Source organism: Carcharhinus amblyrhynchos, unplaced genomic scaffold (genome assembly GCF_965287045.1).
Source record: "Carcharhinus amblyrhynchos unplaced genomic scaffold, sCarAmb.v2.hapA chromosome_267, whole genome shotgun sequence".
NCBI lineage: Eukaryota > Metazoa > Chordata > Chondrichthyes > Carcharhiniformes > Carcharhinidae > Carcharhinus > Carcharhinus amblyrhynchos.
In genome coordinates, this window is record NW_027650007.1 from 180,089 (window position 1) to 196,522 (window position 16,434).

The 16,434-nt window shown below is 44.5% G+C and overlaps 1 protein-coding gene across 2 annotated transcripts in view; it reads left to right on the forward strand.

The window, feature by feature from the left end:
* Positions 1-16,076, forward strand: part of klhl24a (kelch-like family member 24a) — a 40,023-nt gene extending 23,947 nt beyond the window's left edge. For both annotated transcript variants that reach the window (XM_080183365.1, XM_080183367.1), the window contains exons 5-7: positions 2,358-2,546; positions 3,700-3,888; positions 8,168-16,076. In XM_080183365.1, the coding sequence (XP_080039491.1) occupies positions 2,358-2,546; positions 3,700-3,888; positions 8,168-8,365 (576 nt within the window). In that variant the 3' untranslated portion in view covers positions 8,366-16,076. The remainder of the gene's footprint in view (positions 1-2,357; positions 2,547-3,699; positions 3,889-8,167) is intronic.
* The last annotated feature ends 358 nt before the right edge of the window (positions 16,077-16,434 follow it).

Consider the following 16,434-nt stretch of genomic DNA (forward strand, 5'->3'; position numbering starts at 1 on the left):
TAACACTACACTCTGCACTCTCTCCTTTCCTTCTCTGTGTACAGTATGCTTTGTACAGCATGCAAGAAACAATACTTTTCACTGTATACTGATACATGTAACAGTAATAAATCAAATCAAATCAATTAGGGAACGTTGATATAGTCCCAGACCAGGACGGTGTGTGATTTGGAGCTAAGCGTGGAGGTTGTATTGTTCCCACAGGCAACAGAGGTGATGGGTTTGAGATGTGCTGGCAAAGATCTCTTCGAAAGTTGCTGCATGTAGGAGGACAATGAGTGGTTAAGATGATGCTCCAAATATCACCCTGCAGAATTGTGAAATTAAGTATGAATCTACTCATTCACGGCTGCCTCCAGGAAAAAGAGATCAGGAAAGCTTTTGTTTCATTATTAAAATGCAACTGGTTCACTAATGTCCTTCTGTCAGCCCCTCCTGGGGTTGGCAGAGATATAACTCCACTCCTGCACTGTCTGGTTAACTGGCTAATACTGTCTTTAAAAAGCCCAGATGTGTGGCTGCCATTAACTGACCAGTTAAACTAAGGCAGCTTGTACTGCTTGCAAAACCAGCCCCTTTCTCTCCAGATCCTGTTGGGAAAATAATATTGGGGAGAACAAGTGGACATTAGGGGGTTAAAACCCACAGTTGTGAAGCAGGAGCCCGAAGCTGATCATAGATTTAGTAGCCCTGCCTTGCTCGCTGCTCCCAGGTCACGAACCTCCTGGCTAACTTGCTTCCCTGTGCTGACCCAGTTTAAAAATCAGCAGGGAAATTTTGGCAAGTTGTCGTGAACAGGCCGCTGCAGGTTCAGTAAGTGAGGCAGGAACTAATTAAGGTTTGAAAGGAGAACTTCAACACCTAGCAACAGGTATGCCAGTAGCTCCCTGATAGGCTTCTGCACCAGCCAATTGTATGTGTCAAATCACCTGGAATATTCTAGGTTCTTTCTGGGTTATGTAAACCTGAAACACCAACTAGTTCAAACCAGTTACCACGGCTTTGAAAAAGATTTTAGGTGTACCAAGGTAACTTAATAAACGTTTAAACAATAGCATGCATACATTTATCCTTACCTGCCTTACAACATTGGCTGTTTGTCAGCTAGTCCTCGATCTCCTTCCTCACTGTTTTGGCAAACAGATTGTCTTTGTCTTCTGAACGTTGCTCAGTTGCTCATGCCCTGTTGATCCTGTCTTTGTTCTCAGCCCTGTGGTATTTGCTACTTCCTGACATGCATGGAGCATTTTGAGCCATGGGGCAGCACAGCAGCAGTTCTGCCCTGTATCTAACCCCTGCTGTACCTGGCCAGGGAATGTTTGATGGATTTGAATGGAGAGGGTCCCTTACCTTCTTTACCTTGAAGATTAAAGAAACTTATTAAAGTGACTGTATTGTTGGCTCTTCCTGTTGGAAGCCTCTGTCAGAAAGAAATTACACTACAGATGGAGGCCATTCCACTCTTCAGTTGGATGTATCTGTTTGCATGCTGCTCCCCTGCCCTTTCCCAATTTTTCCACTGGGATATAAAAGCAGATATCACTGAGATTGAGCCACTAGGACTGACATACGTGGTTGTGTTTTCCTTTTAATTAAAATAATTGGATATTTGACACTATAGTGATGTAGTCATGTGATGATGTAGTACATGGTGCTGCTGCATGCATTGCCATGGCAACATCCCTTCCCACCCCATACATATCCACTCTGTGAAGCACCCCTCCTCAACTACCTCTAATATGGGAGAAAGATGATATGCTCATACCTGCTCCAACATTCCCAATGGGAAAAGGCACAAGTAAGCAGATTAAACTGTAACAAAATGACATCCTCATCTGTCAACTATACCATGAGAATCTAGAGAGCCAAAGTTCCAAAGAGTAAAACCTTTAAGTTTCATTGATCGTGAGAGCCCTCCCCAATAAGACCAGCACACATGTTCCCTCCCCATCTGTACTGAAACAGGAACCCTCACCACAACTGCACCAAGACATAAGTCTCCTGTCTAACTGTGCTGGAACACAAATCTCCTCCCCAAAAGTATTGGAACAAGAACTCCTTCCCCAGGAGAGCAGGAACCTTTATCTGTAATATTGGAAGGCAAACTCCTTCTGCCATAGTACTGGAAAATTGGAACCTGTCTATTGTAGCTGTGAAAAATTCTTGCCTAAGTATTTTAGTGCACCCAGCAGGAAGTGTGGTCTATTTACTAATAGCTGTAGCTTGCATGAAATTTGGGGTTTGAGGTGCAGAAATAGGGGGAGGTATTCCTGGTTTTTTCAAGGATCTTGGTGAAAGCTATTTTGAAACATTCTCCATTGACTTGAGCAATTTTTCTTGATTTTTCCTTGCTCCAGGTTTATGCTGTGGGAGGCTACGATGGTCAGAATCGATTGAACAGCGTAGAGTGTTACGACTCTTTCTCCAACCGCTGGGTTGAGGTTGCCCCACTCAAAGAGGCAGTTAGCTCACCAGCAGTCGTCAGCTGTGTCAGTAAGCTCTTTGTGATTGGCGGAGGGCCTGATGACAACACATGCTCTGATAAGGTATGCACCAACCTGGGAGATTGCTCTGTTTAAAGAGACTTGCATATTAGGCATTTGATATATCACCATTTTGTTGATAACTTTTAAATCTCATGCCCAAATAATGACTCGCATACATCTGGGGAGACAGTGGGATAGTGGTAATGTCACAGGGCTAGTAATCCAGAGACCTAGGCTGATGCTCTGAGACATGGGTTCAAATCCCACCATGGCAGCTGCTGGTGGAATTTGTATTTAATTTGGGATCATAGAATCTTAGAGCCCCCTACAGTGTAGAAGGAGGCCATTCAGTCCATTGAGTCTGCACTGACACTCCAATGGGGTATCTTACCAAGGCCCTATCCCCATAACCCCATGTATTTACCCTGCTAATCCCCCAACCTACACATCATGGGACACTAAGGGGCGATTTACTGTGGCCACTCCATCTAGCTTGCAAATCTTTAGACTGTGAGAGGAAACTCCGAGCACCTATAGGAAGCCGATGCAGATACGAGGAGAATGTGCAAACGCTACACAGTCACCCGAGGCCAGAATTGAACCCAGGTTCCTGGCACTGTGAGGTAGCGGTGCTAACCAATGTGCCACCACTTAAAGCTAGTCTCAGTAATGGTGCTTATGAAAGTACCATTGATTATTGCTAAGCTATCTGATTTACTGTTGTTCTTTAGAGAAGAAAATCTGCTTTTCTTAGCTGGGGAGGCCGACATGTGTCACCAAGTCTACAGTATCGTTGTCTAAAAATTTCTGAGCAAGCTACTTGGCTGCATTCAAGAAAGTAGCACAGCAGCACTTTGTCTGGGACAATTAGGGATGGGCAACAAATGTTGGCCATACCGATGTCATATAGACAAAGTTGCAGGAAACACTAGCAAGCCTCTCAGCAGCAAGCATGGGAGAGGAGCAGCCTTTGACTGGAGGAGCAATCCCTGGCAACTCATTTCTACAAATGGGGTAATGCTTCTTTAATTGGTCATCTGCATCATTGAATTCTCCTGGGTAATTTGGGTCTTTCAGGGACAAGTTCACCCACTGTCCCCATGTATTTTGAACGCTGGTTACATGCTCATGTGCTTGTTGTATGTTATATGTACTTTCACGTTTCTTACAGTAACCGTATCTACTAATTGACTTTCCCACTGCTCTCTGGCAGGTTCAGTGTTACGACCCAACCACAAATGTTTGGCTGTTGCGAGCGCCCATTCCCGTTGCTAAACGGTGCATCACTGCAGTGTCTCTGAACAATCTTATATATGTGGCCGGGGGTCTGACGAAGTCCATCTTCTGCTATGACCCAGTGGAAGACTACTGGATGCATGTGGTGCACACCTTCAGCAGACAGGTACTGATGTCAAACCGTCCTCAGCACCTCCACTATGAAAGTGACCAGCATGTGGGCGGCATGGTGGCACAATGGTTAGCACTGCTGCCTCACAGCACCAGGGACCTGGGTTCAATTCTGGCCTCAGGTCATTGTATGTGTGGAGTTTGCACATTCTCCTCGTGTCTGCATGGGTTTCCTCCGGGTGGTCCAGCTTTGTCCCATTGTCCAAAAATGTACGGGTGAGGTTGATTGGCCGTGCTAAATTAACCCTAGTATCAAGGGGATGAGAAGGGTAAAAATGGGGATTGCAGGAATGGGACCTGGGTGGGATCTGTGATCAGTGCAGACTCGATGGGTTAAATGCCTCCTTCTGTACTGTAGGGATTCTATGATGTCAGCCGACCTTGCTGTTTCTGAAATGATCAGAAATAACAAAGTACAGATGCCCTGTACTGGGTGTTTGCTCTCAGTCTGCCTCCTTCTGTGCTGAATTAGCTGATATCAGCCTAATGAGAGTAGAGAACTAGGTTCAATAAATGGCATTTCTTGCTGCTGTGCTTCTGGTGAATACTGGGAAATATAGGGTGAGATTCTCCCAAACAAATTCTAAGTGTTGAATTTGCATAAAAACTGGGGTCAATCCCTTTTTTTTTCAGCAGGATTTTCAAATGAATCTCCCACATTTGCATCACAGTGTGCCCTTACTTGAGTCACACTGAAAATCAATGAGTGGAGCCTATTTCCCGCTGGAGAGGCTGGCAACATAGCAATGAGTGGGCCACTGCACATGTACCGATCTGTCAGTGCTGAGATTGGCAAATGTGCAGTGGCCCTGCAATGTCAGCCTCCTGATTGATGGCCAGACCCGTGATCCTGCATCGCTGGCTTACTGACATCCCCCCCCCATGGCCTATTTGCTGGTCCTCCCGGGCATGTCTGGGCAAGTCTTGCCCACCCCCCTGGTCTGCCTTGATCTCCCCTTCCCCATCCCACAGTCCCAATCTCCTCCCCCTCCCCCTCAGTCCCAACCTCCCGCACCCATCAGCTCCAATCCACCCTGAGTCCCAACCCCATGCAGCCCCGAATCCCACCCATCCACCAACTCTGATTGCTGGCCTCCCTCCCTCTGTCACCGATCTTGACTGCAGACTGGCAGCAGGACCACCCCCCCCCCCCCCCACCCCCACAACTTCCACCAATCCCCTCCCCCATATGCCCTGCCACCCATTAGGCACCACCCCTTTGGCATTGCCCAATGCCTGATAAGTAGTGCCAAAGTGCCCCCTTGGGCATTGCCACTTTGCCCCTTGGACAGTGCCAGGGTGCCAGACTGGCAATCCAAGGGGGCACCCCCATCTTACCCTGACGTCTCGGGGGGGGTGGTCTCCTTGGCCCCCTTCATTCCAGCTGGAGTGAACTACTCCTAGCGGGGAGGAGACTCTAGTGGCCCAGAGATTTCAGTCTTGGGTCCCCTAATGCGACGGGAATCCTAATTTCAACAAATTATACAACTCTATGCCAATTTTTGGGGTGGAGCTGATGGGTTTACCCGCTGGGTGTATGCCCTCTGCGAGTGTCTGGGCACTGGATTTCCAGCGCTGTCAGCTCTGTGTATAGGTTAGGGGATTAGTGGGGGGGGGGGGGGGGGGTCACAGGGATAGGGCGGGCAGAGGGCCTGGGTAAGATGCTCAGTAGGGTTGTTGGTGCAGACTCAATGGGTTGAGTGGCCTCCTTTTATACTGTTGGGATTCTAAGGAATTCTACAGTCCTGTTAAAGAGGGGTGTGGAGGAAGGATGCTTCATGTCATTTTTGTTTCAATGTCCTGAGCTAGTTTAGCAAAAGAACAGTTAGCTGAGGTGGTCCAGAATTGTGTGCACCCCATGTGTGCAGCAGATGAGCCACATGTGAGTCAACTATTTTTGATTCCAAATGCTGGCATTGAGGATCCACAACACATATTCTACCTCATCTCCCAAAAGGCTGAGCAGTGTCCTGCCACTTGGTAATACCATTTTAGATCCTGGTAATCATATTACAACACAACAAAATCCTGGTCAGACCCCACTTGGAGTACTGTGCTCAGTTCTGGTCATCTCATTGCAGGAAGGATGTGGAAGCCATTGAAAGGGTGCAGAGGAGATTTACAAGGATGTTGCCTGGATTGGATGGCATGCTTTATGAGGATAGGTTGAGAGAGCTCGATCTGTTCTCCCTGGAGAGAAGAAGGATGAGAGGTGATCTGATAGAGGTATATAAGATGATGAAGGTACTGATCGGGTGGATTCTCAGAGGCTTTTTCCAAGGGTTGGAATGGTTGCTACGAGAGGACACAGGTTTAGGGTGCTGGGGAGTAGATACAGAGGAGATATCAGGGGTACGTTTTTCACTCGGAGGGTGGTGGGTGCGTGGAATCGGCTGCCATCGGTGGTGATGGAGGTGGATTCGATAGGGTCTTTTAAGAGACTTCTGGATGAGTACATGGGACTTAGTAGGATTGAGGGTTATAGGTAAGCCTAGTAGGTAGAAATGTTTGGCGCAACTTATGGGCTGAAGGGCCTGTTTGTGCTATAGTTTCTCTATGTTCTAAAATGCTGTACAACCCGGTTCAAGGTCAGCTTTTAGCAGAGCAGTGGGCTGGAAGGATCACTCTCATAAAATGAGACATTTAGGATTTTCTGCCTTTGCTTTTCCTACTATTCCTTTCAACATGGAGAATATCTGTTAGAGCATAAGACATGGAAGCCATTTGGTCCATCGTGACTGTTCAAGCATAAAATGAGATCATGTTTGTTCTGATATAATCTTCACCTCCACCTTCCTGCCTTATCCCATTAATCCTTGATTCCCTGACTAATTAAACATCTGTCTATCAAGGATATACATTCCAGAGCTTCCCTATATCTGTCCCAGTGTCAGTGAATCAGAAAATCCCAGCCTGAATTCCAGGATTAGGGAGCAGAAGTTCAGCCATGGCCCTGTTAAAATGGGATCCGTGTTAAGGGAGGCGAATGGGGAAGACCAGGCCAGGCCCTGGAAGAACAGTCAGTCACTATTGACTGTCTATCTGTTACATTTGTGCAAGGTACAGCGAACAAGATTGTTTAAAGTTGAAACTCAGATGGGCAGAGAAACAGATAATCTGAGGGTAATGGACAAACAGAGAGAAAGGAAAAGAGAGAGAGAGAGAAACACTGAGGAATGCCTTCATTAGAAGCTTTTGAATCCTTCTGAAGAGCTGCATAAATTATTAAAGCTTGCACCTCTGCTCTGTATTTTTCTTTCAATTCAATTTTCTTACAGTATATTTATTTTGTGTTGTGACGAGGCTGCTGGGATTGAATAATTTTGTGGGTGGAATTTTAAAATCCTGTCACAGTGGGGGTGGGCTAGATTATTGGGTGAGTCATTCAAAACTCCATTGCATTTGACAGGAGTGGAAGGTCCAGACAGCGAGAGGGGCTGTAAATTTCTATCCTGTAACCCCTCTCCCCCAGCACTCTGTGCTACTGACTGCATCTCTACTAATGTTAATCTAGCTCCCTCACATAGTCACTCAGTAACCTTCTCCCCCAGCACCCTGTGTTACTGACTGTATCTGTACTGATGTCAGTCCAGCTCCCTTACATTGTCACTCAGTAACCCTCTCCCCCAGCACCCTGTGTTACTGCCTGTATCTCTACTGATGTTAATCCAGTTCCCTCACCCTGTCACTCGGTAACCCCTCCCCAGCACCCTGTGTTACTGCCTGGATCTCTACTGATACTATCTGCTTCAGGAACTCCAGTGTGGGTTAGTTACTGCTCCAAGGAATGATAGGAAATGCTGTTAAAACCAAACTACGCAGTGTCAGTGTTTCCTGTTCATAGAATCATAGAACCCTACAGTGCAGAAAGAGGCCCTTCGGCCCATTGAGTCTGCACCAAACACAATCCCACCCAGGCCCTATTCCCATATCCCTACATATTATACTCACTAATCCCTCTAACCTACGCTTCCCTCGACATTAAGGGGCAATTTCTTAGCATGGCCAATCAACCTAACCCGCACATCTTTGGACTGTGGGAGGAAACTGGAGTACTCGGAGGAAACCCACGCAGACACGAGGAGAATGTGCAAACTCCACACAGACAGTGACCGGAGCTGAGAATCTAACCCAGGACCCTGGAGCTGTGAAACAGCAGTGCTAACCTGTTGGTGCATTCTCTGTTACCCCAGTAATAAATAATGTGATAGCAAAGGTTCTGATCTACTATATGCTTGTTCTTGATGCAAGTTCCTTTCTACTGTGTCACACAGGAGAGTTGCGGCATGTCTGTGTGTAATGGCAAAGTCTACATCCTGGGCGGCAGAAGGGAAACCGGAGAGGCTATTGACACCATCACGTGCTATGACCCAGCCACAGGAATCATCACAGCAATGGCTGCCATGCCGAGGCCCATCTCTTACCACGGCTGTGTAACAATCCACAGATACAATGAGAAGTACAGGCCGTGAGTCAAGGATCTCCAGCACCCACCCAATACTGAGTGGCAAAGAGGCACAACCACACTATAACTTCCTATGGAGGGACCAAAGTCGGCCTCTGCAGGTTCTATATTAGACAATTGTTTCACTGTAGCATATTTTCCAAACATTGAGCCTTTTTAAAAAATGTTTATTGCAATACTAGAGTTATAGATCAACAATCTCTTTCTTGCGTAATGCTGAGGTTGCAGTGGTAAGCATACCGAAGCTGTGGCATTGCAGGCAAAATGATGCCATTTGCACATCTTCCGGCATCCCTCAGATATTCATAGCTCGGTATTGGACTGCCAGCTGTGTGTTTAGTGCCCCGATCCCATACCATAGGATTCAACACCATCCATCAGAAAAAAATTAATTAAAAAAGTACAAATACAAAAAAAACTTTCTGGCATAGCTCAAGGAACAAGGCCCAGAAACAGGAATTCCAAGCAGAAGTCTTTTTTTTGAGTCAGTGGGAGGCAACTAGGAACTGTAGAGGTCGAGGCCTTTTCCAAGATCAGGATTGGGGCCTTCATATCTGAGCATCTGCGTCACTTTGACATTAGCTAATGGCTGCTATGTGGCCTCGTCCCAGTGACATGGAACTGTGTCATTATCTTCTTGTAAAAGTGCACTGAGTTAATATCCTCCTGTTTCACTATTGACGTCTATGAGGAGCAAACTCTTTAAACCCTGCACATGACTCAAAATAAGGCATTGGTATATACTGCATGAGACCTCGGCGTTGGCTGTTTTAAGATATAAAGAGCACAAGGACCAGTGGCCAGGTTTGTCCCAAGTGTGGACACCAGAATGCAATCCTTCCAATTCGTATCTCTTAGGTTTTTCATGTTCTCAAATGTCCAATAAAAGGATTTCCAGAGGATTTCTGAGTGCAGAGATGATGCACTCCACTAAATGCACAGGAATTGCTGCAACTTCATTCTGTAAAAACATCAGTCTCTTACACAGGAGCGGCAGTGTTTACATTTGTCATTTATCTCTTAGAGGAGGCATGCTTGCTGTCACTTGAGAGCTCAAGTTGTTTCGCAGGGCATGCGCCTTCTGGTTTTCATCACCCAGGTATTGGTATGAATAGGATTTATGCAGGCATTTTTTCAGTCAACCATATCTATGTACTCATGTACTTTCCGAGTAGAACAGACTTAAAGTGAATAGATTGGTCAGATTAAATGTAATGAGTGCTGCCATGGTGTTGATATTTACAATGAACAGTATTGCAGCTGCTTCACTTGAAAACTGAGACCCAGGGCTCCATTTCTGCAAATTGCTTTGTCAGGCCTAACTGGACTTCTGGCTTCAGATCATAGATCCAACAGTGGTTCAGTGCATTGAAGTAAATGTATATGGGTTATTTTCCATACTATGTCGAGTTTGAGTTGGTTACATACTGTATATATCCTGCTGAGTGGGTTATAGCCCAGCAATATGTATACAGCGTATGGTATGTATATATACCATGTATGTGTACCTTTGCTGGATAGTATGTGAATTCTTCCCCAGAAACATAGAAAGGATGTAATGGACATACTACCGGAATGAGAGATGAAAGTTTCAGAAACCAAAAAAGAAAATGGAGAGATATGGAGCTGATTATCATGTCTTAAACAATAGATTGCACACTTTGACTCTGGGTGGAATTCTGGGTCCAATGGCAGGCGAGGGGCTGAATTCAGCAGAAGGCCCAAAGTCAGTTTTAAGTCAGTGTGAATTTACAGCAGGATCTTCCACTGGTGCCTGGCCACAGTGAATGAGGAAATCCACTGGAGTCTGACATGAAACTCATTTCCATTCCACTAATGGGGTGCAGATGAACGTCCAACCACCCACACCCAATTCTCCACAGTATCAGCAGGAATACACACCGGTGAGAAACATGTCTGAAACAAAGATGTCGGGAATATCTTGAACAATGCCTGGGCCAATTCCAGAGTTTGGGATGGAGGCCACCAGCAACTCTGGATATGGAACACCACAGCAGTGGGTGAGGACAGCATCTGCAGGCAGATGTTCCAGATTGGGTGTCCTGAAGGGCTCCATCCTCCAGCTCAGAATGCTCCTGGAAATCCATCTTAAATTTTCAGGAGGTCCATCTCCTTTCTTCGATAGTGGATCAATGACGTTGGGTGCCTTTACGATATGGCAGCTGATAGGATGGTGGACTACGTGCCATAGAAAATGGTGCAAAACACCCAATTGCATAACCAAATAAGGTCAGGGCTAGAAGATTGGGTGTGTTTCTATCTCCGCCACGAGGCTTAGTCCATAGGTGGAAGAATTCTACTCCCTGTGCCCCTGCACAAGTGAGCTGTAATGCTCTGCAAAGTTAGTGTAAGATGTTAATGCGCCTTTGAGAAGAACAGGCCTTTGCAGCATTTCCTAAAACAAAGGGCTGGAATGTGCATACAGAGGTACCTGCAGCTCTGTGGCAAACTCCCCTCTAACCCCCTGCCCCTTCTGTTCTTGAATCAGTGCACATTTGAGTGGATCCTGACTTTGTGTGTACCTGTAGGGTTTTTAAATCTCCCATTGTTTTATTTCCAATAAAGTCAAACAAAAGGAAGTGAAGAGTAATATGAAGCAAGTTGCTGCATTATTGCTTATTTCACATTGCTGCACAAAGTTACAATCTACCCCATTAACCTCCCAGCAGTCCATCATCAGAGCAGTCACAATATCAGGGTAATTCCATACTATTATTTAATTGTTTTACAGTTTGAGGAAATTCCATCAGTGCCTCATGGAATTCAACGATCTAACGTATGGTATCTCAAATTGACCTAATTCATTTCAATTTGCTGTAAGTCTCTCATTTATTGCATTCAATTCCCTGACTCTGCAAGGGAGATTTTTTTGGGCAAAAAAAATTGCAATAAAGTTAGCTAAAACCTTGCAGCACTGTGAACTTTAGAACGATTGCAGCTCTGGATCTCAGAATTGTAAAATTGAGACATTACAGGTTGAAAAGTGAGTGATTCAACGGACCTGTGCGTTTGAAGGTAGGATGAAAAGAGGTGGACTTAAAAGTAATCAGGGCAGGATGGATAATCAATTAAATTGACACTGGCACTCTGGTTTGTGCGCATATCTATTTTTAAGAGGAGAAAATCAGTATTTTTGAAGCGATTTCTTCTGTTAAATGAGATTAATCCAACATGTTCAGCCAGGATGTGCCAAAAAGTTCTGATTTTTGGAAAAGATCAACAAATCACAGATAATCCAGTCAGTGTCCCCCTCTCAATCAACCCAGAGAGCTTGAGTAGCCCCTGCACATTCACCCTGACCGTGAGGCAGTTAGGATGTTCACCACCAACACAAAACTTGCAAGGCACAAAGTTTTACCTGTGGCAGAAACATCACCAAGTTAATGTCTGTGTTTATCTGAGTGGATTACCTTGTTCCTGCAACCAGTGCAATGTGTGTGTCCCGGCCTTCACTCTGTAACGCTCCCCCACGATCTTCTGCCTTTCCCTCAGCCTTCTGCTCAGTCAAAGAAGCACCCCGAATGCACTTTGTTGGGCTGCTGAAGACTTGAGTTTTTTTTGCTCTTCATGTGCATTAACTATTTGGTGCATTTATCTGAGATAACTTCATTTGTTTCATGAAAAGTTAAAGGACTGTTTGTTGTAAATAATACATCTCACTGTCTATTCCTATGTCTCTATGTTTCACTGTATCAGCGGGCACTGTTTGCTGAGGGAGCAGAGGTTGAAGAGTTGAAACTATCCAAAGTTCTTCACTGAGGAAGCAGTAAGATTCACTGTGAACATTGCACTAGTGTGTAAAGAACAGAGTATGAGTGAATAGGTCACAAGGACAAAATAGAAATCCCATTCTTGAGAGACGGCAGCCATGGCAAACAACCAGTCTGGCCTCCGTTTTCTATCTGTTCAACATATAAAATGTACTATGGGAAGATGCAATTTCTCAATAGGAATAAAATGCCCACCTGGTAAGAGGGTCCCTTGGTCTAAACAAAAGACCAATCAGCGGGATAGGCCCTCAGCCCAGACAATCAGCCTATTAGTGAGGTGGATTCCTTGGCCCAGGTTATCAACCAATCAGAGAGATGGGTCACTCAATACCAATGAGGAGTTGGACAGGGTCTGGGACCTTCAGCTGTGACAAAACAGGACACAGAGGACCAGTTAAGTGAAGACTAGGGAACTAAAAGCTTAGGCATGAGAAGCAGAGAGAGAAAAACTGTGATGTTATTCACACTCCAGGGTCATACTTCAGTTCTGAGCTCAACCAAGGATAAATACAGAAGGATCTCATCCTAGACCCCATGGGTGGGATTTTCTGACCTCACTCGCCCTGAAAATGGAAAATCTCGCCCGACCTCAACAAACCTTTCCATGGTCCGTCCCTCTCCTGATCTGATTCCCATGGTGGGTGGAATGGGCAAATTCACCTCCATGTATTTAATAAGGGACTTTCATAGCTGGAATGCTGGTATGTGCCTGCCTTCACAAAGGCATGGATTTCTCTTGCTTATCAGTGAAGAAAAGCTTTTGGAATTCCCTTGGCCAAATAGCTGCTGAGGTGAGTGAGAAATAGAACAAGAGAGAAAAAGGAAATTGGATAGAAAGAAAATGAATGGGAAAGGGGCAACATTAGTGCCAGTTATCGCACTAGCCTTTATGGTGGACACCTTGAGCTGTTTGTATGTCATGTTTCTGTTCTTGGTGTAACCCAAAGGCCCAGGTATATGAGTCACAGCTGAAAGTCTTATTGCTCCGAGTATTTCTCACATCCACCAATGAGTAAAAGCCAAGGTGAAAGCGAGAATTCAGCTGCGGTCAAACTCTGCACAGAGTGGTGCGACGGAAAAATATTACCGAGATTTCACTGCAGCTTCTTCCCCAGTCGATGAGATCTGGCACAGATGAGGTTTTACACACAACCACACAGCAGTTGAAGTCTGATTAATGAGTGTAATTGCCCAAGACTGCTGAAACCCTGAACTGAAAACAGGCTTACCAGGTAATAGGGAAAATGGCCTTTGTATGAGCAGTCATTCCCACTATCAACTCAGGATCGCATGGGATTATTAAGTATTTATAAGTTTTCTGTTGTTGTAAGCTGTGCCTTTATTAATTAATCTATTTATTCTTCAAGTATGTTCTTCAGAATTATTATGCTGAATGAATGTTGCCATTTTTTGATGTTTGCTCTGTACAGGAAAGGAGGATATGGTGGGAGTGGAGGAGGAGTCCTTTTGATCACCATTATTGGCAAGTGAACAATACATTGCTGTGTGCAGTCTGCCTGACGATTGCATGATCCAAAAGGTAAATCAGCATTGCAGTGATTGATGCGCAGTGCAGCTATAGCTGGCACACAATCCAGGAGTAACTCCACCTGTCAGCTGACCTTCTTGTACATTATTTGAAAACAGAATTAAAAGTGTATTGCAGCCATAGTAGATGGCAGCTGCTCTAAAAGGTGTGTTTCCCCCCACCCCGACCCCCATTGAAGAGCTCCTTGTTTTGTGGATTTATTACATAACCCAGACCCCTTAGTTAGACCCCAGCCTGTAACTTGCTGCCGAATTTCCATTTTACATAAACTACCTAAACACATTTTAACCTGTAAACCACCCACTAACCAAATGGTATTCTCTCTGTGAACTGAGAGACCTGTACAATGAGTGTCATCATTTGGTGAGCGCCTGACTTGTTTCATGGTTTTGATTTTGTACGTGAGGAGCAGTGAGTGAATAATTTTCAGTCCAGATGAGACATTTTTAATGCTGTAAGTAGCCGGCGAACCTTTTTTTTGTAATTAAATAATTGTAAAGTGGTTGTGTTATTTTTGTAATATTTGGGTTGTCCTGGAGACAGAAAAATGCTTTTGTTTTATGCCTATGTTGTACAGTGCGAGCTGAATATACATTTGAATCCAAGTTGGTGTAGCATTTTTAAAACTTGATCACAACGATGAAATGTATAAAATGCATGGTTTAATAATGAAATGTACCACTACACAGAATTCTGACAGTGATCTTGGATGTCCTGGGATTTATGGTGAGTTGAATTATCTGACTATGTGGCTTCCATTTTTCTTTAACTTTCAGAATTCCTTCTCTAAAAATTCTGCCTCTTCATTTCTCTCTCTCCTCTAAGATTATTTAAAACTGACCAAGCATTTGACTACCCAATATCTTGTCTTTTGGCTCAGTGTCAACACCTTATTTGTTTACACTCTTGTAAAGTGCCTTGGGTCATTTTACTATAGGTACTATACTAATGCACATTGCTGTTATTGCCTTTGGCCATGATGTGGAGTTGCTAGCATTGGACAAGGGTAGGCACAGTAAGTAGTCTCACAACACCCAAGTTAAAGTCTAACAGATTTATTTGGTACACGAGCTTTCGGAGCACTGCCCCTTCACTGCTTCACCTGATGAAGGAACAGTGCTCCGAAAGCTCGTATTGCCTTTGGCATCAGTGATGCCAGACAGCAGATCCTGAGACACAGGTATCAGCATCAACAAAGAGGACTGGCCTCTGGGGACAGTGCACATTATGGAAGCTCTTGTATGGAATGCAGTGACAATGATTAATATCATCACATTTGACCTTCATTTTAAAATATTACTTTAAAATAAACACTGCAGTTCAAAATCAGAAGGGGATTTGATTAAGTATGTAAGATGAAACATCTTGCACTGTCAGGAGGGTTGGTAATCAGAGGACAGATTTAAGATAGTTGGCAAAACAACTAGGATGTAGGAGGAGATAAGTTGTTTTTATGCAGTGGATGGGTATGTTCTGGATCACACTTCCTGAAAGGATGATGGAAGAAGATTCAGTAGCAATTTGCAAAGGGAATTAGAAATACATACATAAAACGGGAACATCTGCAAGTTAATGGGAAAAGGAAGGGGAATGGGACCAATTAGAGGGTTCTTATAATGGATGGAATGCTCAATTTGGTGATTCTGTACCTTTAGTGAGTGAAAAACAGCTTCCTTATGGAGAGAGAATAATAGTGGTCACATCTATAAAACCATAGAATCCTTACAGTGCTGAAGGAAGTCATTCAGCCCATCAAAGCTGCATTCTCTGACAGATCATCTTATCACCACACATTTACCATGGCTAATCCACCTAACCTATACATCTTTGGACACTAAGGGGCAATATAGCATAGCCAATCCACCAAACCTGCTCATCAACCCCACAGAACTCTTGAACAAGCCAAGGCAGACCCCTGCCTGCCCTGACCCTGGTAAACTTGGCTGGGATACTGCTGTAGTGCAAAGGACCCAACTGACGACAGGAGAGAAAGCAAATTGGAAAGAGAGCAAGAAAGTAGAAAATGATTGTAACATTCATTCGAATGCACCAGAATTGTACTCCTGTCTGTCAATGTATTTTTCTCCCTTTGTTTTTACAATGATTGCCACAAACTGGATTTTTCAACCTACTTAAAATGTGTTTTTTTTTCTTCTTGAGTTTGTTTTTGTGGGAGTATCCTTTTCTGAATCCAGAAGGACTAGTGTTGTTGGAGAGCTTGGCCAACTGTTTCACTTAAAACACCAGCTCTCATCAAGTGTTAAGATGGCAGTACCAACTATGATTGTGTGTAATACTGATTGTTATATGGAAATTACTTTTTACTGTATGTATGGATTTCGATTGGTGACTTTTAATAAACATTCTGTTCTCATCAAGCTATTGCTATTCCTACATTTGTGTCGATGTACTGCACCATACAAATAGGCAGAATTTAATTCACACTGCACCTTGGGGCAGGCTGAAAGAATGGGCTGGTTTGGGAGAATCAGGAAGGAAAGGCCATGATGTGGTGCCTTTCACCTTCCTGACACCCTTAATTAAGTCGTGGATGCAGAAGATCAAGGATAGAATTCCTACCTGGAGGCCAACTGAGGCTGTTAAGTGGCTGGCTCCAATCTTAAAGGGACTCACAGTAAGAGCAAGAAACAGACTACGACACAGCAAAGGGAAATTGGAGGAAACATTGGCGATTTCCCCTCCCTTTTAATCCCTCTCTCTATCCCATCTGAAAAT